Genomic DNA, 26,297 nt, shown 5'->3' with positions numbered 1-26,297 from the left:
GCTGCTTTTATGGTACGTATTTCTCACAGTACAGTTTACAAATCTGTTCAAAAAGCAGAGGCCAGGAGATTATCACAGCTATCGACTTTATTTAAAAAACATCAATCAAAATACTTACAAACCAGCCAAACCATGAAACAGACAACAAACTCCAGAACGCAGATAAGAAATAAAAAGAAAACTTAATTCAAATCAGTGACAACATCCAAACAGCCAACCAGACAGGTAAATAGGTAAAAAGCCCCTCCTCGAAAAAGATAAGCTTAGCAACACACAGGGCAGTGCTGGAAAGCGCCCTGTGCAGCAGCAGAAGCAGCTACAGCAGCAGTGTTGAGAAACTGCACTCAGACCGACAGACAAAACAGAAACTAAAAGGGAAATAATTTCATTTACTGATTAACTGATTGTGAGCACAGCAAACTAAACTTAATGCATGTTGAAAAATACTTCAAAGGTATTTCAGCAAAACATAAATAAAAATCGAATATGAAAACAAAAGAAAAGCAAAATACGAAAAACGAAAACAAAACAAAAACAAAAATATATACTACACCTAAACCAAATATCAAATATAAATGCAGATGCAGCCATATGCAATTTTAACTAGATTTTAAAGCATTATTACCGCAAAATACCAAAATACCGATTACCGCATATACTGAATGAAAAACAATTGAATTAAACGAAGCAAAGCAATTGGTCAAATTTGTACATAAATGAAGAAGAAAATCACATTTAAATACAACTACATACACGTAATTAAATACTACAGTTTAAACATAAGCTAACAAATCTAAACAACATAGTAAACCCCATAAGTCCATTAACAAAACCCAACAAAACCACACCTTGGGCATAGGCAATATTTATACACAGAGCTTTACAACACTGAAAGTGTGTGCGCAAATGATTTTCGAGTTTCGAGAACATGTGCCAAAATATAAAACACAAAGAACAGATACAGATACATATTAGCATATATGTATATCATATTTATCACAATAATTTTGGCACAAGATAAACATGACGATACATGAATTCTATTTTTAAGTCAGTTAATTAAACATCCTTATTTCTAAAAACATCTGATCACAAAAATAACGAAAGTAAAGAGGAGTAAAGAGAGAGGGAAATAAGTATAAAAAATCGAACACTAAAATTTGCAGTTTTGGTATATACAAACAACAAAAAATGAAAACGAAAACGAAACTCAAAAACGACAAGAAACCAAATACTTAAAATGATTGCGTTTTTTTAGTAGCAAACGCGATTCACAAAATTCTTATCAAATTTATGACCCAAAAAACAAAAACAAATTACAAATGTTTGGAGAAAAAATGTAAATTTTTATCACTTATTTCAGGAAGTATGGAGAAGAGATCCAGTTTTGGGAGCGTCGTTAAGGATGCCCCAATCTTTTAGTTAACAAACTGCAATAGAGCAGCACAGCATGTGCATAATTTTGGCGCACACTGTGTCTGCAAACAACGGATTAAGTTTAAATACAATCAAATTCTTAAACAATTACTGAACAACATTTTCAGTTCAGCAGCAACAATTACAATTAACCATCCTGATTTATGACGATTATAAAACGATGTTAAAACTTTTGGCTTATCATAACAATGAAATGAAGAACAAAATTTTAAAATCAAATTTCAAATTCGATTGATATACATTCACACATACACACCTATACACAATACACACAGCACATGTTTGCGAAACAAGAAAAAAAAGAGTATAAAAATATATAACAGTTGCATAACCTATCATAAAAATAAAAATAATAATAACAATAATCTAATAACAACAATTGATAACTAAGAATTTAGTTTTAAAAGCCAACAATAGCCAGGGAAACATACACAACTCGTATGTGATATTTTTGAGTTAATCTCTCATTTATTTATACTGAACAACATGCCCAATTTAAAGTGACAATATCAAGCATAATTAACATCAATAATAACAACAACAACAACACACACAGCACTTCCAGCAGCAACTTTTTTTGGGTTGTCTACCATATCAAATCGAAGTAACAAAAAATACAAAAAACAAACATACAAACAAACTGCAACAAAAAACAAAACAAATACAAATAAAGAGAAAGACCCAATAAGAATAGGAGAGAGGTGTTTCGTTCTGTTGAATCTTTAAGCCATCCTCAGTTCAAATTTTAAATAATATATAAATATTAACAAAATATAATAAAATATATAAAATATATAAATATTATAAGTGTTCATAGTTGAATTTGAATATCAATGACTAAACCAAAAGTCAATTTTATTTTGCAATAGTCAAAACGTGCCAACCGCGCGAACCGGGATAATTTATAGTACAATACAACAACCAACAAACAAACAAACAAACAAAGCAAACAACAAACAAAATACATACCAATAAATTTTTATAAAACTATTTATATTTTTATACTAAAGAAAAACGTAAATCGAAAGATTGATAAACAATAGCTAATTAGTATAATAAGCCAAAAATTTTAGTTCACATTCACCAAGCTTAAGTTAACAATTAAACAACAGCAACATTTATGATTTATGTTATAAACAAGAACAACAACAACAACAGAGCTGTCTGCCAATTGGGCTAGAAGTGCTGATGGATCAATAAGGTATTGCGGCATGCCACAACTGCAACAGAAGAGACACACGTCATGAAACCCACATGAAATTTACAATAGTAACCTCAAGCTATATAAGTAAGAGACTCGAGGACCCGAGGATGCCTGCCTGCTAAATAAATAAAAATAAAAAAAAACACGCAACAAATGTTTCGCCCAGCTCATGAGTTGTGTAAAAGCTCTGAACATTGCAGACTGTGTGGCAGAGCCAGTGAACCTCTTGACTCCTTTTCTGGTCCCCAAAGACTATCGCGACTCAGCAGACTCAGCACAAATAGACAACAAAAATAAGTGATAAAAACAAACAAATCTTTTGTTATACAATTCTCTTACGAAAACCTAATCAATTAATTGATGTGAACCACAAGCTTTTGCGTGCGTTAAACTGGCGCGATCTTCTGACGAGAGCGCTAAAGCTGAACGATTTGCGGCAACAGGAGACGAACATAAACAAGAAGATGTTGAAGACGAGGACGACAAAAATAATAACTGCAATCTACTTTGGTTTACTCTCACATACATATATAATATAGTACATAAAGCAACAATAAACAAGCGCAAAAATTGATCAAGCAATTCAAATTGTGCGTCTCAATGAGCCACAAACAATAGCCCAGCAATATTATTCTTATTTTCTCAAGGTGTCTCTTTGTAATTCTCCGAGAATTAAAGAGGTGCCACAAACCGCCGTAATACAGAAGTACAACCAAGCAAATCAAACAAAACATTGGCACCACAAATCGATCGATGCATTGATATTGAACAATATTATTCTGTTGCCGCAATCATGCCGAAAATAATGCTACAGATCTTGTAGCATTCCCGAAGCGTGTCAGAGATCGCCCCAGGCGTTTGTCAAAATTCTACAAAGATTTTTTGTAAAAAACTGTAGGAGCAAACGAAAAACGCAATTTTATCAAATGCCATAATGATAATTGACTTTCAGTTTCCTATTTTGAGTTGAATCTCAGTTTTGTTGTTTTTTTCGCTTTTACTTTTAACAAAAGCGAAACCGACACAAGACGTTAAAAACACGCTCCTTTGGTGCGTGTGTAAAATATGTATAAAACAGAAAACAAAAAAACGAAAACTAAAATAAAAAATAAAAAAAAAAACATACAAATACCAAAAAAAAAGAATTAAAGCAACAACAATATTTATACAGAGACTGCAAACAAATGTGATCAGATATTTTATAATAATATAAGTTTACAAGCAACCGCTATAAAAACATAATAAGAAAGCCAAAACCAAAATCACAAGTATTTATTGCAATAGCGAAATGAATCAAAATCGAGAACATCCATAAGAAACAGAACAGCAACCGTAACAGTAAAAGTAACAGCAACAACAACAACCTTGTAAGCAAAATGTAAGTCAATATTTAAGAAGTAAGAAAACCAAAACCAAAACCAAAAAAAATATTTATAATAATATTTTTTACAATAGCATATACAAAACAATCTCTAAATATATAGCAAACGACAAAGAAACCAAGCGGGAGCTGCAGCCATGCCCAACAACCCCTAAAAGCAGGATGCAGTTTCTTGCGTAACAGTTGCCTTTCACAAAAACAATTTACCATTTAAGTTACAAATAGTGAAATAGACACAAACCAAAATGGCAACACCCTAACCACAGGGTGTAGTCAAGTTTCAAACCAGTTTTCAGTTGACAATTATCTCAGTTCATTAAATACAACAACCAACAGCCGCTGCAGTCATGCAGCAATTGCGTTTAGTTAAAGATTCATACAAAGGTTCTATTCATTTCTAGTAGGAGTAAGAGGAGAAGATGAGAGAAGACAGAAGACAGAAGATAATGGGTGATGAGAGTGATGAGTGGCGAGCTCAAAAGTAGCAACGAAAACAGTTTTAAGTCTACATAAATACAAAATGCAAGAAAATACATTGAAGTAATTCAGTTCAGTTCATTTATGTGAAGAAACAGAAATGGGAAGCAGAAGGATTATATATTTTAACACAACAACAACAAATTTGGATGCATTTTACGATGATTTTGTGCTTATCGAAATTGCAATGAATTTTAGTTCTGAACAATAGTGCCGGTAATATTATAATATAAGTAACTATACGAATACATATACATATTCATATATATGTATACAATATACATAGATAAAATACGTTATCTAGACGTCGTAAACCGTATTTCATCATAGCTAACTAATGTTCAAAGACTACACTGAAAAAAACATGCAACAGATCAAATACATACTGAGATTTCATTTGCGCCCAGTTTTCTGAGTTCAGACCATATGCGAGTGATAAAGATTGCCTCATGCCCCCAAGCCCATTAAAAACCCCACAAGTCGAACCTTTATACACACACCTACACGCCACACACACTTATCCCACATATATGCATCGTGTCACATGCCCTATAAATATATATATCTTATTAACTATATAAGAAGTAAACTCAAAAAACAAAATATTAAAAAAAAAATAATAATAACGGTAGTTGCTATTTTAAATATGTATTACAAGAAAACGATAAAGAAAACAAAACACGATCATTAAATATGCAGCAGAGTATGAAATAAATGTTAAGCAGGAACCACAAACCAAGCAGACCCAAAAAACAACAACAATAACAACAGACAAATGAAGCGAAAGCAACAAGAACAAAAACAGCAAGTCAAAAGTCAAATATGTTCCACTCCAAATACAAAAGAAAAAAACCAAAACTCAAAACTCAATACAAAAATAATACGTATGATATTTATATGCTTTTTTACTTACACGTATAAATGAAATGTATTCAAAAAAAATGGAATTTGGAGATGCCGCCTTTAGGTTTGCAACACTCAAATACACACACAGTCACACACACACACTCAACATACCCGCACACATATATACAGAAACAAAAGCCAATGTCAGCATAAGTATGAAAAGTAAGCATACATTAAATTAAATTAAATTAAATACTTACGAAAAACATGAAAAGCAAAATGAAAACAATTTAATGAAAATCAGTATAAATTTCTACTCATAGTTTAGCAGTCGTAATTGATTTATTTCCAAATTAACAAATCAAATGGACACAAAACAAAGCAATTCGCATATAGGACATAACTTAAATAGTTCGCAAAGAAACCGACTAAATAAACTACCTACATAAAATAGAAATCTTCGCCAGCCAAGTACTACACAACAGCTTAACAACAACAACAACCAAATGCCGTTCAATCAACAACAACAACAACAACTACTACAACTACTACAACTAAAACTTAGACACCAATCAGTTATCCATTAGTTAAACATATAATTTATCAGCTACATGATCATACACTCTAAGACATTAGATCCGTTCCGAATTCTATATTCGCATCAATTCTGATCGAAAACTGAATTCGAATCGCGTCTAATTAACAAAGGCCCAACAACTGTAACTCGAAAAAATAATATTTGAAAGCACATTTTTAACGGGTATACACGTAATATTGTAGAAATAACTTTATTTGATATTTTAAGTCTTGTGCCGATTTCCAATTCCGCGGTAATTTCGCCAACATTTCATATTGCATGCTTTTTGCCGCATAATCAATACTGTCTACGTCAAATTAAACGATGAAGTAAGACAACAACATTTTGGAATTGGATTTCCATAACACGACAGAAGGATGAAATACATTTCGATGAGAGGAGCTTTTCGGCAATTATGCTCAAGTGGTATAGCATTAAATAAAAAAAATATGTATATTCTAGGCAACAGTTTCGAGCAAGAATATTTCGGCTTAGACAGAAACAAAACCAGTTGACTTTTGGCGTTAGTGCAAAAGTGCAAAACTTAAACAAAATCTAAAGAAAAATGAAAATATATATATATATATATATGAATCGTTCCACGGGAACACAACTCTCGGCAAAGACTTTGGCGTACATTTCGGAACAACAGAAGACGCAATCTACAAAACAAAATGAAAAACAACCAAAAAAAAAATGATGACTAAATACGCGATGCGAGTGTTTCAACCGCCTGCCAAAAACAATTTTTCGGAGCCAACAAAAAAATTAAATTTTAGATATAAGTGTAAAATTAAACATAAAAATATTTCGGTAATGTTCCTATATGTATACATATTTATATATATATGTCTATATATGTATATGTATACATATATATATATCTATATATAAACAGGGTATATGAAAAAATTTAACTTTTGGACACACCAAAATTCAGCATTTAACATTTTGGAATAGCAAAATAAAAATGTCGGAATTAAAAACGAAACAAAAACTCGGCAATGAGAAATTGACATTCATGTCTTTGTCAGGTGCTTGGAACACTGGCAAAAATGATCTAAATTAAAAAGGTTACATATATATAAAAATAAATAATTTACAGGCAGCATTTGAAAAACAAAATAAATAAAACTTGTTGTTTTCAATTTTGATTATATTTACGTTGACTAATAATTTGATGACTTCAACAAATTGGAAAATTGTACTTTTCAATGACAGTAACAACAATGAAGAACGCGTTAAAATCCCAAAAATGATGACAAAACAACAATGATGAATATAAAAAATGCAAAGAAACGAACAAAATTGTAAACTCTCGGCCACGTTTGGATAATTCTCTCGGTGTAATGTTCAGGACAACAAAAACAAAAACAACAACAAAAAGAAAAACAAAAATGAAAACAAAATCCTTTAGACTTTAGGCAATGGAAAAAAATAACTCAAAATCCAAAAATTATATGCAAAATTACAAAATTTTGGAATACAAAATTTTCGTAAAGCAAAATTTATATCATAAGTGAACCAGCCGGATGGAGTCAAAACGGAAAAAAATGCAACTCTGACCAGGGCTTTGGATAACAAATTGATAAAAATTTTGAAAACGTGTTGAAAAATATCAAGAAAAAAGTACAAGCTTATTTTAAGCACCTTCGCGCCTTATCTTTAAGAACATAAACAAAAAAGAAAACCAAATGCAACCTTAATGACATAAAATTACATTTAAATACATTTAAAAGAACAAAAAAAAACACAAAAAAACTAAAAGCAAAATACAAAAAAAAACGGTGTAAATTTTATATATCAAATCAAGAAAATGCAACTTTGGATACATCTACTGATAGTTATTGCATGAATTAATTTTAGTCTGATACCAGAAGAGTGCGTTAAGCAAATTTTCACTTCAGTTTTAATCCCATTTTTGTTTTATGGAAAATCTGCCTTAAATTATACTAAAACTAAATAAACATGACAAGTCAACAACTTCATAGGCGAGACATTATTGATGCTGCACTTACGTGGAACACTCTGATCAACAATGTCTCTGCCAATGACAAGTACAGCAAATAAATTGAAAATAAATGCATAAATACATAACAAAAAAAAACGAAAAGAGAAGAATAAAAGGAAAAAACAGCAAAATTCAAAATCGTCGTCAAAAGGCGCTGCAGATTTCAAAATTCAAAAATAAAAACAAAATTATTTAACAAAATTACAAAACTGAAAAAATTAAGTGCGGTTTGAAGCTAAGAACAACAGCAGCAAACATATGCAAAATCAAAACATAAAACCACAAAAATAGCAAAAGGTTTTCTCTACTTTATTATACCCAAATAAAAGAATATAAAAGTTAAATGATATGAAAAAAATGAAAATTTAAAGCAAATGCTTATGATTTTAAGTTTGTAAACCCCTTTGTAAATGTTTAGATGTATAAAAAAGCAACATGGACAACACTTAAGTTAGATGTTGGTGAGGCAAAAAAAAAAAAAAACAACCGATATGAAATAAGAAAGTGTATGTAAAAATTGTAGACATTTATAGTTACCAAAAGAAACGAAAACAAAATTGAATATGAAGATGAAATCGAAATCGAAAAAATTGATATAATCGAAAACCTAAATTGAGTCCTTAATAATTAGTTCTAATATTGCAACTGCAAGACGTATGTATATCGATTAGACATGTGTAATATATGAATATACATATACGTATACCCTACTATGGTCCCTATTAAGTTGATCAACAATGTGATTAACGAAGATTTGCGCTCAATTTCGAATATTTGACGTTTCAGATATAATTTTGAAAACCGGTTTTCAGTTTGAGTCGATTTTTATGCGGACCTTTTCCTTGGTTCTTTCGGTTACAGAATGGCAACAACAATGAGCACCACTCATTCATATTACTATATATAAACAATTAATGCAAATAATAGAGACACAAATGGAATACGTCAGAAGTATTTCAATAGCAGGCCAAATGTTTACCAGTTCTCAAGCCTAAAATAAAACCAAAACGTATGGCAGACGCCCGAACAGGAATCAAACTGGGCTGGACTGCCTGCTTTTCTGGACATCCATGACCGTTTCGCAACCAATAGCACTGAAGGCAATACAAAATTCAAATCCAAGAAAGAGGTAAAAGGCAAATAAACAATACAAATGCAAAATGCAGAAGCAGAGCAAAAGACAAGGCAATGACAAGTTTCGAATCAAAGATTTTCGGTAAATAAAACATTTCGAATGTATCTTTTGGCAAGTTTCGAACAACTTTCGATTATGCTTTTGTTAATAATTTGTTATTTTGCGACTACGTCTCCACGCACACGCACAAAATACCCAAGAACAAGAACAACAGAAATCAAAGTGATAAACGAGTAATGCAAAAGTTAAAAGCAATTTTTGAAATGGGGCCACAACGTCCGATCTAAAGTGCCTTCATGTAACAAAAACGTAAAAACCAAAAAAAAACTGTTAATTTTTTATGTAACTAAAAGCAAACGAAGAAAGAAAGAACAAAAACCAAAAATGAAATTATAAATAAAAATTGTATAAAAAAAAACTAAAAATGTAAAAAGATATAACAAATTTAAAGATCTAAGCAAAATATGAAAAGGGCTCCAAATAGACCAGCATTCAAGCAAACACCAAAACTGTCTAGCATTTGGCCTGATCACATTGTCTCTCGGGAATCCCTTGGAAAAAGAACTCCCGCAAGTTCTATAATTTTAATGCAAAGAAAAATTCAAGATGCCCAAAAAAAATAACGATGAGATAACGAGCGCAAATCTTTAGTTTCACTTTCATCGATTACCTAAGTAAGCGATATGCATACATCACCAATAACATCATACGAGCATATGCAAAAGTGTATGATGTACATACGTGTATTTAGTTCTAGTATATATATAAAAGGAACACACACACACAAACGTCGAGGTACGAAATTATTGATTTAGAATTTAGATACGAAAAGGTTTGGATATACATTGACTACTTATGAGGCATATACTATACTTACCATATACATACATGTATTGTGCTGAGTTGCTCATTAATAAATGTACTCGTATATATTAGTTTCTATCCCACACCAAACAAAAAGACACCAACACACACACTCACACACAATACATATGAATACACTATGCTACATTTAGTTTAGATCTTAGGTGGAATATAAAAACATAAAGACATACATATTAAACACAAAGTTAAGCTAAACGAATGCAAAACTGAAAAAAAAAATATGAAGAAAACTGAAAAACTAAGAACGGCATACTTAAGAGGCGGCAATAAGCTATAATGCAACTAAATTTAAGCTAAACTCAACTACCGATACAACAAAACCAATTTATGAAACTTAAAAAAAAAACGAAAAAAAATATAAAAAATCGAAAAATTGAATATTTGCGTATGTATGAATATGTGTACGAGGCATCTATGTATTCTTGCATAAGTATGTAAGTATATGTAAGGGAGATAGAGCTACATCGTATATTGTGAACAGCCATTGATTCACAGTGAACGATGGCAAAGTATACAAAAAAAAAACTAAAAGACTAAAAAGGAAATCAAGCAAATACGAGTGTCCCTTTTGTGCTTCTTTCCGCCCTTTCACTCACACACACAAACATACACACACACACACAAACACTAATACTAACACGCAAGAGAAATTTGCATTATTCAGTTTAGAGTTTTGAGTTTATATAACTTACATACGACATGTACTTCGAACCAGTTTCAAGAAAAACAACAACTAGCAAAAATTAGCAAAATTTAAAATTACCAATTTACGAGCATTTTAAAATTAATTTATGAATACACATTCATTTATGTATGTAAAAGTGTTCAGATGCACACACTATGTATATAAATATGTATTAATATTTATTTATCCATTACGATTTACGATTTCGGAGCTGAATTACTAATACAAATTATCAAATTATACTTTTCATACGTAAATATGTACGACATGAGTATGAATGAATACATATTGAACGGAAGCGGATGGAGGATTAAATGTGCAAGGATTTTGCTTAGAACCATTTAAAATGTATTAACCATTTCGGCTTACATTCAAGATCCAAATTCATAATCTTTTTGGACAAACTGAAATGCATCGTTTCGGATTGATTGATGCACAAATGTCAAATTGCAACATTCAGAGTCAAAAGTAAACTAACGAAATTGATTTATGTTAATTTTAGCAGAGTCAAAAAAAAACAATCTTTGAGTTATGCAACAATAGACCGGAATTATTTCCAAGAAATAGTACAAACAATTTTAGAAATAACTTTAATAATGTAATTATAAAATAAGCGGCAAATATATAGCGCTCTGAAACAAAATGCTACAATACCAAAGTTGAAATTGTGAATTACTGAACACTTAAATACGAAATACATTTTCGATAATAAAAGAAGCAGATCTAGAGCGCTGCTGAGACATGTAATAAAAAAAAAAAACAAAAATGCATATACGATTTTAATTTAATTTCAATTTAAACACACAATAAGTTGTACGAGTATGTATTATATATTGATTACTAAGCAAAATTGAAAGCCAACAAAACAACAGAGCCTGGCACTAATCATATTTTCGAAATTCCAACTTGACATAACTTAAGATGAACAAAGTTTCTACTTATTTTAGAATTCACGAACTAATGAACATTTACATTTAATTAACATACATAAATTAACATTCAATACTAAGTGGAAAGGAACATAGCAGCAGTGAGAGAGATCAGTAAACAAAAATGTCATACAATTTAAATTATAAGTAAATGTAATAACAATAGACGAGCATTAACCTTTATGAGACAGCTCCCCAACCCTCTGTCCACTGCCCCTTTTCACCCCCTTCCCCCCTAAAGAGCAGAAATACACACATTACTATGTATTTACCACAATAAACATATTAACATACATACTCGTATATGAATGTAATACGCAAAATAAATCATACACAAGTCGAAAGTTTCACAATCCACGATGATTGCATATAACGCATGATATACTAACTTTATATGGATCAAAAATCATTTCAAAATTTGTAAACCAACCAACATACTAAAGTATGTATTCACAGCGAAAATGACATACATACTTACAGATTCATACATAAGTATATTGGTACGTTTCGTTTCCGGTATCGGTTCCGTTTTATGATTACGTACATACTTTCGTTTGGTGTACATTTTGGAATCTTCGAAAAAGTTGGTTTAAACCGCATAGAAGCAAAAAACTAAAAACAATGCAGACTCGAATAAAATTCAATTTTTAACAAAATTCGAAATATTTGATTTGTATTTCAAAACAGCATTAAGAAAAACATCACACCATAGAACGTAACGCAGCATTAAAAAAAAAAAACACACATAAAAAAGCCAAAAAAAAAATGTAAGAGAAAAATTAAATATTTGGGATATAAGCAAATATGATTACATAAATTTATATTTATGCAAACACTGTAAGGAAAATAAAAACAAAATGAACAAAATAATGCGTAAAGTAAAGAAATGGTAAAACAACAACAAATCTCTAAACTATAATATAACATTTTTAATCGAGAAAACCAAAATAAAACTACTTATTTTACTGAAAATTATGTAAAATTTACTAAAACAACAAAAACACATAATAAAAGTATACTGTTTATTTTCATCTTTAAAAATAAAGTTTTAAAATCGTATAAAAATAGTAAAAAAAAAAGGTGTTTTATTATCTCCGCAGATAAAGAAAATCAAAACAAAATTGCATATTCTTCTTTGTGAAATCACGATTATTGCAACACATTTCCAAACATTGATGAATATGAATTCGCAATCAATGTAGCAACGCGCCATCTATTGGACAGCAGCATGACTACATGTTTTTATAACGGAATTTTTTTGAATTTGCTGTATGGTCACACTACAGCGTTTGTACCATTCTAGAGTGACCACATACTGACATCGTTACACCGAACTTGATTTTGGTACATCCCATAGGCAATAAAATGCGTATTTTAGTAATTTTGTATATGGTCACACCTGGATATTGCCTTTTACTTACGCAAACAGGGATAGCTGTTTGTTTTTTTGGTAATCAATTAATTAATAATGTCGCTTATTGGTGCACTTTCCAGGTGAATATTATAGCGGATACTTATAGCAATAGACCATTACAAATAACTGCCTTCTACTTCATTGACCAACTTGTAGACTAAGCTTGCAAAGCACCGCACTTGCTTCGCGGTGTTTCCACACAACAACAGTGCTATGCGCCGAGCCGCTGAAGAAAAAGAAGAAAATTGACCCTCAAGTCATTAAACAGCGAGAGGACCGTAAAAAAAAGAAGATTGAGAAACAAATTCGCAGACTCGAGAAAAATGCCCGCCAACTGAAGCCAGTGGAAGAGCTGGAGGTGCCGCTGGAGCTTATCGATGACAAGGCGTAAGTCGAATTGCTGCACAGAGCCCAAACAACTCGCTTATTAATAATATTTGCAGAAAACGGCTACGAAAGCTGCCCCAACTTAACGGCGCTGAGCAGGAGACACGGGCGCTTCTAATCAAAGAGTGGGCACGCTTTAAGCACAATGAGAAAGTAGCTGACTTCCAAATCATTGACCGCTTGTTGCAGTCCCAGAACAAAGCACTGGACGAGCTGCGCAATGAGTCCGAGGAACTTTATCAGGCTGCCATCGAAGTGGACCTGCAACTGCTTGCGGTGCCACTAAAAGGACCCGTCTCAACTCCACCAATCAAAAATTATGTGAGCCCCGACGGCGATTACAATCATCAGTCCATGAAGTGGGAATAGATGGCTCAACCAATATATTAAATAAAAGTTGTGTTTTGTTAAATTCATTAAAGAACAAAAGCTAATTGTATAAAATTTTCTGTATAACTGTCTTAAAAAAAAACTTCCCCAAAAGAACAGACAAAAACTTGTGCAACATATTAACTATATTGTATTATTTATATTTATTACAATATAGTTTTAAACAGTTAAAAATGCAAGAGCGTCGATTTAAGTGAATTTTAAATAATGAATTCTCGAAAGCACTGCGAAGTGCGTGATTTTATTTGGGTTTATCGATTGATTGTGTTAACTTTTCAAATAAATAATACAAAAGGAATGACACCCAAATTACCTTCTGTAGTATGTTCTTTGCTTAGCTTCGAATCATCCCGAACTATCTAGGAGGGTGTGGTTGCAGTGGTGGCATTGCTTTTAGCCGCTGCCTGTCGCTTTTTAACGCCCCAATTGTAGACACGAGCCATGTTCACTTCAGTTGTCGTAATTTGATCTCTGCAATCAATAGTAAATACATTTAAATGGATCTTATCAACAATGAAAGATAGCTCACTCACCTAAGGAAGTCCTGATCATGCTCGAGGGACTTCAGATTGCCCACTGCAGATGTAATGTTTTGCTTTAACAGCGCCTCTGCCTCGTCCAATGGATACTCCAGCATTACACTGGCACCCAGCCAAAGATAGACGGTTTTTGTGGGCGGCACCAGGGTCTTGATGAACACCTGATCACTGAGCAGAAACTGTGTTTCTCGTTCCTCATCCTCTTTGCGCAGCACATTCACCATTTCCAGCGAACGCTCTAAGTCAGGTATTTGAGATTTTAACTTACGGCGACGCGCTTCCAAATTGTAGGCCATAAAGCGATATTTGCCATGCTGTTCATCCAACCTCTGCAAGACTTTTTCACAATTTTCGTTCTCAGGTTGTGTCATAAACGTATCAATTTCTTCCTGCAAATGCAAAGCAAACGATGATTAATACTCAATGTTTTTCACAGCTGCTTTTAGATTCTGTTGCTGTCTAGGTTAGAATTGCAATTAGCTCAGCGTACGGCGACGACGCCTGTCATTGGTTGTTTTGTACTCACTAGAAATATTGCTTCTGGTATGCCGGCGAAAGTTTTTTGATTTTCGGGCAATTTTGGCATTTCTATTGTGTCCATGATGCCAGTCATCTTGCTTTTATGTCTTATTTATTCTTATAATTTGTAATAAATTTCCAGCAGGTCGATGTCGGTGGCACAAGCACAGCAGTGTGACCATAGGTAAAATTTCATGTTATATTATTTCTACCAAAATATGTAATTTTCATGGTTACCAACACTTCGGCTGTAGGGGCAAATACTCGAATGTTCAAAATGAGCTAAATTGTCTAAAAAAAATAGAATAATCATTTTCGCCGAGCAATATAATTCTTAAGCAAAGTATATTATGGCTAACGTATTTTGTTTGTAATGAGATACTTTTATTAGGATTTTGAATTTACCAAAATGTATGCATGTAACCGGCTTAATATTAATACATTTGCTCAATGAATGTCAAACTGTACAGTTTTATGGGATCGTATTGCTTTAGATTGAATTCAAAGTTATGTCAATTTAGATCAACTAATTAAAGCAGGTAAATTATAAAAATTAATGTTCACAACACTAAGAACAGCAGCAAAAAATTCATAAATTTAATGCGATTTCGAATTTATATAAAGTTATGCTATGTTAGTATATTTTTATAAGAAAACACTAAATTTAAAATGTTAACTCATGGTCACACTGCACGGTCTCCACGGTCTCTTTCCTTTTGCGCCAGTAGTTCTTAATATTCCTTCTATCATGTCCAGCGGAGAGAGTGGTGTCGTTCGCGGCAGCGGCGATTCGGTCAAGCAAGCCATCATCGAAGAGCTGCAAAATTTGCTCAGCTCCGACACGGTTGTGCTGCAACAGGCGGAAAAGCGAAACAAGCAGCTGCAATATACTGAAGGTATGCGCTGAAATGGCGGGCAATAAGTTAAGTTTTAGGTCGTTGTTCTTAAATATATTTGAATTGCAGGGTATGGCGTTTATTTGGCAGAAATAATTATGAATCAATCTCATGAGCTGCCGCTGCGTCAAATTGCACTGGACAGATCTCGATGAGCCCGAGAAGGCAAGTGGCGGTGTAGCCAGTGAGCAAGCAAAACGCACAATTCGCAACATACTACCCAATGGGCTCTACGATCCCAATTCGAAAATACGCTCTTCTGTGGCCCATACAATATCAACAATAGCTGCCACCGATTATCCACTGCTAGGCAGAACTCTTTGATATAATTGTAAAGTGTCTGAGCGGTAATGAAGATTCGATTCATGAAGAAATGCAAGTGTTACGCGATTTCATATACGATGTGGCAGAAATCAAGGAACTGGGACCAGTTGTCATACCGGAGGTGTATCGCATATTCGACTCTGAGCAGAATTATTCAATCAAGACGCGCGTTTCAGCTATACGCACATTGAAACAGCTTTTTATGTCCATTTTAACCTTGATTACTGACAAACAGGAGCAGAGTTCCATGATGAATTCCATACTCACTAATTTCATGGATAAGTTGTTGCATTATCTAAGCATGAATTGCGCGCTGGATCGAGCAAGGGAATAAACAAAAAATAAATCAAAACTATTAATAAATGAAAAACTATTAATAAACACAAACTCAAAAGACGAAGACGAGCAACAGCACAACAAGCACAGGAGCGAAAACAAATTTATTTAGTGCAAAACTGACCCTGAAAATGTTAAGACGGTGTTAGAATTTTTACGATTGTAAGCACATCTGCAATTTTCTGCAAAAAAAATTTAGACATTTATTACCTTTAGAGCCAGGCAAACACATTGGTATACAACTTAACTGTGGCGTTCTGTGGCGTCACTACTAAAACTTTAGCTAAACATAAAAAATACGTTCAAAATATAGACAACAAAAAACATGTATTATTTCAAATTAATATAACAAGAAGAGTTTAACAAGTACGTTTTTTTATAATATCTCAAATTTTAGAAAATAAATCAACTTCAAAATCCATTACAAATATTATAAATTTGGACACGTAATAAATGAACTGACCACTTCAAAGTTCGGTTTTGTTGTGAAAAATTCGCGATGCGCGCAAGCTGTGCTGTGCAAATGACTACCTGCTCGCAACTTCAATTCTATTTTTAGAAAGAACCGTTAGATATCCAGAAAAATCTAGTTTGCCATGAAAAAGTTTGGACAATTTAGAAACGATTTGTTTACTTTTCGTACATTTTTATGGACGCAGCCACTGTGCATTGACCTGCTGGAAATTTATTACAAATTATAAGAATAAATAAGACATAAAAGCAAGATGACTGGCATCATGGACACAATAGAAATACTAAAATTGCTCGAAAATCAAAAAACTTTCGCCGGCATACCAGAAGCAATATTTCGAGTGAGTACAAAACAACCAATGACAGGCGTCGCCGCAGTCGTCGTCGCCGTACGCTGAGCTAATTGCAATTCTAACCTAGACAAAATTTCTGATAGTTGGATGCAACTGAGCGGGTACACACACGATTGCCACTTGGCTCCTGCACCAACTCCTTGTAGGTGATGGAGGTCAAGCGATTGTCCTGGGTAGCCACGCCATACTCGAACAGTTTGCAAAGTGCCATCGTGGTGACCTATGAGTAAATTTGCTATTTAAAATAGTATGAATATAAATATAATTTCTACTTACCTTGCGTTTCGTAGGCACCAAAGAAGGAGTTTTGGCGTGACAACCAATTGGTGAGCACAAACTGCAGAGTAGGCTTACCATTGGGTCCAGGCACAGTGGAAAGAAAGTTTAGCACCGCGTCCATTTGGGTTAAGAAGAGATGAGCGAATATCAGCACCAAATTCATAATAACTTTTAGGCACTCGAGGTTCTGCATCTTGCTAATGACGGCCTTCAGTAACATGTCAACCGTTTGGCCCAGCATATTGCCCATTTTTTGGTAATGATGGTAATAACAAGACGTCCAATCTGTCCACCGGCAGTCATTTCGGTATTCATGGGATTCAAAAGAACTGTGGCCACTTGCATCACATAGTTGACGCCTTCCCCATTCTTGTAACTGAAGATTTGCTCTGGCGAAACGTTGATAAAGCTACGCAAGCATTCGCCACCAGCCACCATAACTGTGTGATCGTCGGTATGCATCACGCAGTTAACCACAGCAGGAAATGCTGTCTCAATCAGTGCATTGGGCAATGGCGCTTCGGAGTTCCTAACAATCGTATTCAGCACATCCAAAGCAATGTCTTGTTTCTCGCTGCATTGCTCGCTCTGCAGGGCTAGAATGCTTACTATGGTCGGTATAAACTTCTCCTGTAGTGGCCCAAGACATTGTTTCTGCTGACTCAGCGCCTTAATCAAATCTTGAACATTCTCCAGCACATATGGATCCTCGGCATACTTGAGGAATGCAGCAATGGTAAGCGGCGTGATCTTCGGTTGTGCCGCGTACGCAAAATCAGCATCAAACTTCACCATCATGGTGAGTGCTTCCATTAATAGGGCCAATACAGTGGCCTTGCAGCCTGGCACGAGAGCCATTATGCCATCCAGAAATCCTGGAAGCTCCGATACAAAGTATATTATGGCTAACGTATTTTGTTTGTAATGAGATACTTTTATTAGGATTTTGAATTTACCAAAATGTATGCATGTACTCAATGAATGTCAAACTGTACAGTTTTATGGAATCGTATTGCTTTAGATTGAATTCAAAGTTATGTCAATTTAGATCAACTAATTAAAGCAGGTAAATTATAAAAATTAATGTTCCCAACACTAAGAACAGCAGCAAAAAATTCATAAATTTAATGCGATTTCGAATTTATATAAAGTTATGCTATGTTAGTATATTTTTATAAGAAAACACTAAATTTAAAATGTTAACTCATGGTCACACTTCACGGTCCTTAACATGTGCTGCGATCGCAGCAGGCCGGCAGCACAATCTTTCCTTTTGCGCCAGTAGTTCTTAATATTCCTTCTATCATGTCCAGCGGAGAGAGTGGTGTCGTTCGCGGCAGCGGCGATTCGGTCAAGCAAGCCATCATCGAAGAGCTGCAAAATTTGCTCAGCTCCGACACGGTTGTGCTGCAACAGGCGGAAAAGCGAAACAAGCAGCTGCAATATACTGAAGGTATGCGCTGAAATGGCGGGCAATAAGTTAAGTTTTAGGTCGTTGTTCTTAAATATATTTGAATTGCAGGGTATGGCGTTTATTTGGCAGAAATAATTATGAATCAATCTCATGAGCTGCCGCTGCGTCAAATTGCTATCATTATGCTTACACGTTACGTGGAAAACCACTGGACAGATCTCGATGACCCCGAGAAGGCAAGTGGCGGTGTAGCCAGTGAGCAAGCAAAACGCACAATTCGCAACATACTACCCAATGGGCTCTACGATCCCAATTCGAAAATACGCTCCTCTGTGGCCCATACAATATCAACAATAGCTGCCACCGATTATCCCCACTGCTGGGCAGAACTCTTTGATATAATTGTAAAGTGTCTGAGCGGCAATGAAGATTCGATTCATGGAGCAATGCAAGTGTTACGCGATTTCATATACGATGTGGCACAAATCAAGGAACTGGGACCAGTTGTCATACCGGAGGTGTATCGCATATTCGACTCTGAGCAGAATTATTCAATCAAGACGCGCGTTTCAGCTATACGCACATTGAAACAGCTTTTTATGTCCATTTTAACCTTGATTACTGACAAACAGGAGCAGAGTTCCATGATGAATTCCATACTCACCAATTTCATGGATAAGTTGTTGCATTATCTAAGCATGAATTGCGGTGCTGGATCGAGTTTCTTGCTGCGCTCCGAGATTATCAAAGGTGAGTTACAAATTAATCAATAAAGTTTGTAATTAATCAACCCTTTTTAACATATGTGTTAGTGTTTACATATCTGGTGAACGAAATGCCCAAGTATATAAATCCGTTTATGGAACGCATTTTACCAATTGTCTGGCAGCTACTTACACAGATTGCCGAAACCTACGTCAAGGTGTCCGTTAATCAGACGGAACCGAATCCGCTGGCCAGCGGAACCAATGAAGAGGATGACGAGCAGACCAACTTTCAAACATTGATCATACAAATTCTGGAATTCATCAACTGCATTGTGACCTGCAGCAAACTTCGCGGCACCATTAAGAATGTGCTCGCTGATTTGATCTACATCACCATTGTTTACATACAACTCAGTCAAGAGCAGCTCGAAGATTGGGAAGAAGATCCCGAGAAGTTTGTGGACGACGAAGACGACGGTGGCGTAGAACTAACTGTTCGCATGTGTGGCCGCGATGTATTGCTGGTAATGTTATTGATGAACTCTTGCAGTGGGCAAACTTCTAAATTCTGCACAAACTTTCATTTCAGGCCATTAACGATGAGTTTGGTGTGAAAGCAATTCAGCCGTTGCAGGAAGCGTTGGGGCGACACTTTAGTGTGGCAGAGGCAGAGAAAGCGGCCAACAATCCCAACTGGTGGAAGATACACGAAGCGTGTATGGATGCTGTACATGGCTTTCGCGATATTATACTCGAGGGCGATTCCAAGTTTGATTTACTCAACTATTTAACGATTGTGCGCAATTTGCTGGTGCATCAGGAATCGCCGCATCTCGTTGGTCATGCGCTGTGGACGCTCAGTACATACTCTAAAACTGACTTGTACAATCCGCAGATGTTGTCCGAGATTCTTGACGTTACGCTCTGCAGCTTGTCTCCAGAGAAATCGCATATACTGCGCATTAGCGCTGTACGATCTCTAAACGGTTTTCTCTCCGCCAACGAGAACGCTGAGGGAGAGCGACGCACATTGCTGGTATCGAAGCTTCCAGGATTTCTGGATGGCATAATGGCTCTCGTGCCAGGCTGCAAGGCCACTGTATTGGCCCTATTAATGGAAGCACTCACCATGATGGTGAAGTTTGATGCTGATTTTGCGTACGCGGCACAACCGAAGATCACGCCGCTTACCATTGCTGCATTCCTCAAGTATGCCGAGGATCCATATGTGCTGGAGAATGTTCAAGATTTGATTAAGGCGCTAAGTCAGCAGAAACAATGTCTTGGGCCACTACAGGAGAAGTTTATACCGACCATAGTAAGCATTCTAGCCCTGCAGAGCGAGCAATGCAGCGAGAAACAAGACATTGCTTTTGGATGTGCTGAATACGATTGTTAGGAACTCCGAAGCGCCATTGCCCAATGCACTGATTGAGACAGCATTTCCTGCTGTGGTTAACTGCGTGATGCATACCGACGATCACACAGTTATGGTGGCTGGTGGCGAATGCTTGCGTAGCTTTATCAACGTTTCGCCAGAGCAAATCTTCAGTTACAAGAATGGGGAAGGCGTCAACTATGTGATGCAAGTGGCCACAGTTCTTTTGAATCCCATGAATACCGAAATGACTGCCGGTGGACAGATTGGACGTCTTGTTATTACCATCATTACCAAAATGGGCAATATGCTGGGCCAAACGGTTGACATGTTACTGAAGGCCGTCATTAGCAAGATGCAGAACCTCGAGTGCCTAAAAGTTATTATGAATTTGGTGCTGATATTCGCTCATCTCTTCTTAACCCAAATGGACGCGGTGCTAAACTTTCTTTCCACTGTGCCTGGACCCAATGGTGAGCCTGCTCTGCAGTTTGTGCTCACCAATTGGTTGTCACGCCAAAACTCCTTCTTTGGTGCCTACGAACGCAAGGTAAGTAGGAATTATATTTATATTCATACTATTTTAAATAGCAAATTTACTCATAGGTCACCACGATGGCACTTTGCAAACTGTTCGAGTATGGCGTGGCTACCCAGGACAATCGCTTGACCTCCATCACCTACAAGGAGTTGGTGCAGGAGCCAAGTGGCAATCGTGTGTGTACCCGCTCAGTTGCATCCAACTATCAGAAATGGGTTACCATTCCAGCCTTGGTGAAGATCTTTAAGGTGCTGATATCCGAGTATCAGCACTTCCAAGAAAGTAAAATTGATGCCCCGCTTACGGACTCAGAGGATGAAGTCAGTGGGGATGATGATGCTCCTGGTACTGCGGCCAAGCCGCGCTATGTATCAGATCTTTGCTTTGAAATCGACGAAGACGAAGTGGAGGACGAACAAATACTACAGGACCTGCTCAAGGAATCAAACTACTCCAGCGATATTGGCGATAATCTACACAAATTTTTAGTGAACTTCACCCAAAACGAACATTTTCCCACGTTCTTTGAACATCTCGACGAGGGCGAACGTCTCACTCTGTTGAACAAAGTGCAACACAAATAAAAACAAAATAAAAAGCAAAACAATCATTAATTGCATGTAAGTGAAATCATGCCTAGAACCGCATTGTGTTAATCGTATTTAATTTGTATCTTATCATATTAATAAAAGCAAATTTCTATATTTGTAGGCAAAAGCAACAAGTTGTAATATAGATTTTTTTTAATGAGATTGTGTGAACCGCCAAATGTAAAATAGCGACTTTTGTATTTTTTTTTAATTATGTATTTATTCCGGTAAATTTAAGAAAAAACAACTTTCAATTATAGAGCCACCTCATCGCTTTTTAGCGTTTTTTGAAGATAAATTCCAGCATTGCAAGTATCCTTGGATAAAAAAGCAACGTCAGTTCGAAACCTACACAGATAGACATCATATTTTACTCACCATTGTTTTTTGTGGATTACACCTAAAGAACTTTCGTATGTAGGGTGTGATCAGCGATGAATCAATGGCGTTGGGATCGTTCGTACCAAACACAAGTGTGCTCATGAGGGCAACGATAATGGTAACCGAGGCACCCAAGGTGGTGTACCACATATAGGACATGCGGTACAATGGAAATACATCACTGAAACACAAATGCAGTGCAGTAAATTATGCACCTGCCTTGGAGCATCTCTTCTTACCTGGCTGCTTGTGTAGTATGATGTGTGGCATTGGCAGCACTGGAAACGAGAGCGGCTGCATCGAAAGTATAGTCGCAATGGTCTACAGTTAAAGGCTTTGTCTGGTAGCTGATGGCACCCGAGGCAATGGCCCATTGCGCATTAAGACTTACCCAGGACATAACCACAACGCCAACGCAGCCGCCCAACATGGCGCTCTAGAAAAATGCGCTCATTATAACATAAATATTTGTATTGATCTGCAACTCACATTGCCATTGATCCAGGGCAAAAGAATGCCTAGCGTAAAGATGCCAAAAAGCGGACCATTCGTTATGGATTCTAAGCTCATTGTCAGCTGGAGCACTGTGCCCATGTGCTCCACCACATAGACTAAAGCCACACAAAGCGCACCCACGCCCACAACGACGGAGCGCATGATCCAAGTGGTGGCACTATTCGAGAGTTGCACCTTCACATAAGGTTTGACGAAGTCTTCCAAAACGACGGCAGACATTGAGTTAAGGCAGGTGGAGAGCGAGCTCAAGGCGGCACTGAAGACACCAGCTATGAATAGTCCCGTCATGCCAGGCAATTCACCCAGCGTATCCATTACAAAGAGCGGCAGCAGTTGATCCCGAGCTTTGGCCAGCTGTGTTTAAGTATTTAGAACACGTATTTTTAAATTTTAAATTTAATTTACTTGCCTTGGTAGTTAGTGGATCACAGTTTTGATAGGTAGCATAGATGAGCAGTCCGTTGTAGCCACACAAAGCCATCAAGATCAGAACTCCAGCACAAAAGATGCACAAAGCCTTGCGGGCGTCGGCGAGTGTGGGCAGTGAAAGGTAGCGCTGAATCATGTTCTGGGAGACGGCATTTGTTTGTGTCCAGTATACAATTCCACCGACGAACAAACACCAGAAGGTATGACGCACAGTGGGATCTATGCTCAGGCTGCAAATGAACAAAAACCTTAGACTTTCGCTTGGAGCTTTCCAGTTGATAAAACTCACTCGGGAGCCTCGAGTCTGTTGGAGTGCCAAGCACGTTCCACCACAACATTGGCGCCTCCAATGTCCATGCTGCCCTTGACAGCAACTAATGCAAGGGCTCCCAGCATGGACACCGCCTGAACAACATCCGTCCAAACTACAGCCTTAAGTCCGCCCATGCTGGTGTAGAACACACAAATTATGCACACAATGGGGGTTATGGTATGGACTCCCACTCCAGTTACCTGATTGAAAGCCAGAGCCGGAACATATATCACAATTGGCAGGTAGGCTACCTAGTTAAAAGAGTAAAATGAGTAAATTACAATCTTGGGTCAGCCTGGACACGCGATTTAACTCACATTCATAATGGCAAACATTACGGATCCAAACATACGCAGGCGACGATCAAAGCGGAGCTCCAAGTACTGCAAGATGTATTATTATATTAAATGTCTGAATAAAGATGTTAATTATTTACTTACCTCATAGGTGGACGTAATGTTCAGATCGTGGAAGACTGGTAAGTAGAAGATTGCCATCACGATACCCATGCCGATGACACCGAAACCCACATAAAGATACTGAGTCCCATACGAGTAGACTTCTGTTGGCAATCCCAGTAATGTAATGCCAGATATGAAGCTGGCCACCAAGGAGAAGGCGATGGGAACGATTGGCATTTTACGACCGCCTAGCATATAATCATTCTCGGAGACGGATTTGTTCATGAAACCGAAGTATATGCCAATAAAGATACAGAGCAGAAACATGGCCACAAACGCAACATAATCGGGCCACGAGAATCGCTGCAGCTCGCTGAGAACCTGGGATATGTTGTTCATTTTGAGAAGCGAGAGCCGTGCAGAAAGGTATTCCAAAACTCTCTGACGTTCTAACGTTGACAACCTTGCGCTGTCTGTGATTTACTGAACCAGTGGGTTCCATTCATGTTACTGGGCTCTAGACAACGGCACTGTGATTCAATCCAATTTCGCTCAATTGTCAATTGTCGGGGCAATTTAGGTTTGGGGCAGTAGACAAGATCCACACATGGATATATTTTAGTTAATCAGCTGCTGTGTTAGACTTACGGTCGGATTGCGACACTTTGGTGTCCAGTTTTAACATACATACATATTCGTGAATCTGACTTAGACGCATGTTGTATGTGAGTTGCCCCTTCATCTTTGCATCATTTTATTGACCCCCAAAAACACTCAACAAATGTGTCAGACAAAGGCTTTATTTAGATACTTGTGCATATGTATTTACGGAAAAGTTTATCCAATTTTGTGCAGTCAATGAATGTGTGAAATGCTTTTTATTTGTGTAGTAAAATCGAATTATGTGCAATTTACGATGACCCCTAACACTTAAAGATCCACACAAGCAATTTCAAACGAATTGCTTTGCGGTATCAGTCCAATTAAGCAAAATCAAGTGTAAATGCAAGTATAAATTTCATTTTTTTTTTTTTCAAGTTACTAGTGGCAAAATTTGTTGTTAAATTATGGTGTTCTTTAGAAATAACGTAATTTTTAAATTACGAAACGCTCCTCACGCGATAATTTGCTCCACACCAAAACATATCGGTAATCAACCAAGCACAATATATCAAAATTAGCCTATCGATAATATATTCTATTAACACAAACGAAGACAATCTGAAAAAACTGGGCACTAATAAATAAATAGTTGTTTATTTAATAGATTGTATTGCTAACCACTTTTAAATATGTTGACAAATGTTCCAGCAGGTAGTGTGCCAGACAAGGCGTGGCAACCACATTTTGTGACGCTGGAAACGACGTAAGTAGAAATAAACAAACCGGTGTGCATCTCACAATTATTCATCCTTTTGACTGTAGCATGGGCGAAATAACAGTGGAGTTGTATTGGAAACACGCGCCAAATACAGTAAGTTTCACATATTTGAAAAGCAACTAAGCTTTTACTAATAATGTGTTCAATAGTGTTACAACTTTGCAGAGCTATCCAGAAGGGGCTACTATAACAACGTGGTCTTCCATCGCATCATTCGTGATTTCATGATACAAGGTGGAGATCCAACAGGAACTGGACGCGGCGGATCCTCAGTTTATGGCTCCGAGTTTGCAGATGAGCTGCATAGCGATTTAAAGCATACGGGCGCTGGTATACTCTCCATGGCTAACTCTGGCCCCGATTCAAATGGCTCCCAGTTCTTTATTACACTAGCGCCCACACAGTGGCTGGACAATAAACACACAATCTTTGGCCGGGTTTACACTGGCATGGAGGTGGTGAAACGCATTGGAATGGTGGAAACGGATAAGAATGATCGACCAGTTGATCCGCTGCGCATCATCAAAGCCAAGGTCGAGAAACTGTAAGCTCAAATTGTATTTAAACTTAGGAATTATTTTTATTTGCAAAAAATAAGAATGTAATAAGTGTGTTCAAATTATTTATTCTTTGGATAAAACAGTAAAACAGAACTACCTTAGCAAATATGTATATAAGTTAGCGGTCACGTCTATGACATTACGTTGTTTAGTTTACGTAGAGCAGGATACTTTTTCGGGCGGACACTCATTGCACGGATGAAAGTTGCTG

The 26,297-nt window shown here is 36.2% G+C and overlaps 6 protein-coding genes and 1 pseudogene across 6 annotated transcripts; 4 read left to right on the top strand and 3 right to left on the bottom strand.

Moving 5' to 3' along the window:
• The first annotated feature begins 12,942 nt into the window (after positions 1-12,942).
• On the top strand, positions 12,943-13,812 carry LOC117573594 (39S ribosomal protein L40, mitochondrial). Its single transcript, XM_034256889.2, has 3 exons — positions 12,943-13,061; positions 13,138-13,368; positions 13,425-13,812. Exons 1-3 carry the CDS (start codon positions 13,036-13,038, stop codon positions 13,735-13,737), a joined length of 570 nt encoding a protein of 189 aa, XP_034112780.1. The 5' UTR covers positions 12,943-13,035; the 3' UTR covers positions 13,738-13,812.
• Positions 13,813-13,956: 144 nt separating this feature from the next.
• LOC117573593 (prefoldin subunit 3) lies at positions 13,957-15,006 on the bottom strand. The gene is made up of 3 exons (XM_034256888.2): positions 14,824-15,006; positions 14,292-14,686; positions 13,957-14,229 (listed from the first exon to the last, which is right to left on the bottom strand). The coding sequence occupies exons 1-3, from the start codon at positions 14,908-14,910 to the stop codon at positions 14,118-14,120; spliced, it is 594 nt and encodes a 197-aa protein (XP_034112779.1). The 5' UTR covers positions 14,911-15,006; the 3' UTR covers positions 13,957-14,117.
• Positions 15,007-15,464: 458 nt separating this feature from the next.
• On the top strand, positions 15,465-16,677 carry LOC127565816 (importin-9-like). The gene is made up of 2 exons (XM_052006424.1): positions 15,465-15,712; positions 15,782-16,677. The coding sequence occupies exons 1-2, from the start codon at positions 15,496-15,498 to the stop codon at positions 15,865-15,867; spliced, it is 303 nt and encodes a 100-aa protein (XP_051862384.1). The 5' UTR covers positions 15,465-15,495; the 3' UTR covers positions 15,868-16,677.
• A 321-nt stretch (positions 16,678-16,998) lies between these two features.
• On the bottom strand, positions 16,999-18,430 carry LOC127565815 (importin-9-like; annotated as a pseudogene).
• A 258-nt stretch (positions 18,431-18,688) lies between these two features.
• On the top strand, positions 18,689-22,239 carry LOC117573591 (importin-9). Its single transcript, XM_034256886.2, is given in 6 exon segments — positions 18,689-18,928; positions 18,998-19,639; positions 19,702-20,120; positions 20,186-20,968; positions 20,970-21,524; positions 21,581-22,239. Coding segments are annotated over 6 exon segments (3,066 nt in total). The 5' UTR covers positions 18,689-18,780; the 3' UTR covers positions 22,100-22,239.
• Positions 22,240-22,303: 64 nt separating this feature from the next.
• On the bottom strand, positions 22,304-24,613 carry LOC117573592 (sodium-coupled monocarboxylate transporter 1). Its single transcript, XM_034256887.2, has 8 exons — positions 24,185-24,613; positions 24,062-24,127; positions 23,721-23,995; positions 23,412-23,661; positions 22,976-23,356; positions 22,726-22,922; positions 22,484-22,667; positions 22,304-22,422 (listed from the first exon to the last, which is right to left on the bottom strand). Exons 1-8 carry the CDS (start codon positions 24,542-24,544, stop codon positions 22,360-22,362), a joined length of 1,776 nt encoding a protein of 591 aa, XP_034112778.1. The 5' UTR covers positions 24,545-24,613; the 3' UTR covers positions 22,304-22,359.
• A 697-nt stretch (positions 24,614-25,310) lies between these two features.
• On the top strand, positions 25,311-26,203 carry LOC117575048 (peptidyl-prolyl cis-trans isomerase-like 1). Its single transcript, XM_034259131.2, has 3 exons — positions 25,311-25,511; positions 25,571-25,619; positions 25,676-26,203. Exons 1-3 carry the CDS (start codon positions 25,438-25,440, stop codon positions 26,072-26,074), a joined length of 522 nt encoding a protein of 173 aa, XP_034115022.1. The 5' UTR covers positions 25,311-25,437; the 3' UTR covers positions 26,075-26,203.
• Positions 26,204-26,297: the final 94 nt, after the last annotated feature.

This window comes from Drosophila albomicans, chromosome 2R (genome assembly GCF_009650485.2).
Source record: "Drosophila albomicans strain 15112-1751.03 chromosome 2R, ASM965048v2, whole genome shotgun sequence".
NCBI classification, from domain to species: domain Eukaryota; kingdom Metazoa; phylum Arthropoda; class Insecta; order Diptera; family Drosophilidae; genus Drosophila; species Drosophila albomicans.
This window is presented reverse-complemented; position numbering and strand designations above follow the sequence as displayed.

What these genes read in the sequence shown, in the direction of transcription:
- LOC117573594 (XM_034256889.2), top strand. Translation starts at nt 13,036, where the DNA reads ATGTCGCTTATTGGTGCACTTTCCAG. An exon ending in CTTATTGGTGCACTTTCCAG is followed by an intron (nt 13,062 to 13,137) that starts GTGAATATTATA and finishes ACCAACTTGTAG; the next exon opens with ACTAAGCTTGCAAAGCACCG. An exon ending in GAGCTTATCGATGACAAGGC is followed by an intron (nt 13,369 to 13,424) that starts GTAAGTCGAATT and finishes TAATATTTGCAG; the next exon opens with AAAACGGCTACGAAAGCTGC.
- LOC117573593 (XM_034256888.2), bottom strand. Translation starts at nt 14,910, where the DNA reads ATGACTGGCATCATGGACACAATAGAAATGCCAAAATTGCCCGAAAAT. An exon ending in TACCAGAAGCAATATTTCTA is followed by an intron (nt 14,687 to 14,823) that starts GTGAGTACAAAA and finishes TTGCATTTGCAG; the next exon opens with GAAGAAATTGATACGTTTAT. An exon ending in CATGATCAGGACTTCCTTAG is followed by an intron (nt 14,230 to 14,291) that starts GTGAGTGAGCTA and finishes TATTGATTGCAG; the next exon opens with AGATCAAATTACGACAACTG.
- LOC117575048 (XM_034259131.2), top strand. Translation starts at nt 25,438, where the DNA reads ATGTTGACAAATGTTCCAGCAGGTAGTGTGCCAGACAAGGCGTGGCAA. An exon ending in TTTGTGACGCTGGAAACGAC is followed by an intron (nt 25,512 to 25,570) that starts GTAAGTAGAAAT and finishes TTTTGACTGTAG; the next exon opens with CATGGGCGAAATAACAGTGG. An exon ending in GGAAACACGCGCCAAATACA is followed by an intron (nt 25,620 to 25,675) that starts GTAAGTTTCACA and finishes TGTGTTCAATAG; the next exon opens with TGTTACAACTTTGCAGAGCT.
- LOC117573592 (XM_034256887.2), bottom strand. Translation starts at nt 24,544, where the DNA reads ATGAACAACATATCCCAGGTTCTCAGCGAGCTGCAGCGATTCTCGTGG. An exon ending in CATACTACACAAGCAGCCAG is followed by an intron (nt 22,668 to 22,725) that starts GTAAGAAGAGAT and finishes TTTGTGTTTCAG; the next exon opens with TGATGTATTTCCATTGTACC. An exon ending in GTAATCCACAAAAAACAATG is followed by an intron (nt 22,423 to 22,483) that starts GTGAGTAAAATA and finishes TTTTTATCCAAG; the next exon opens with GATACTTGCAATGCTGGAAT.
- LOC127565816 (XM_052006424.1), top strand. Translation starts at nt 15,496, where the DNA reads ATGGTCACACTGCACGGTCTCCACGGTCTCTTTCCTTTTGCGCCAGTA. An exon ending in GCAGCTGCAATATACTGAAG is followed by an intron (nt 15,713 to 15,781) that starts GTATGCGCTGAA and finishes TTTGAATTGCAG; the next exon opens with GGTATGGCGTTTATTTGGCA.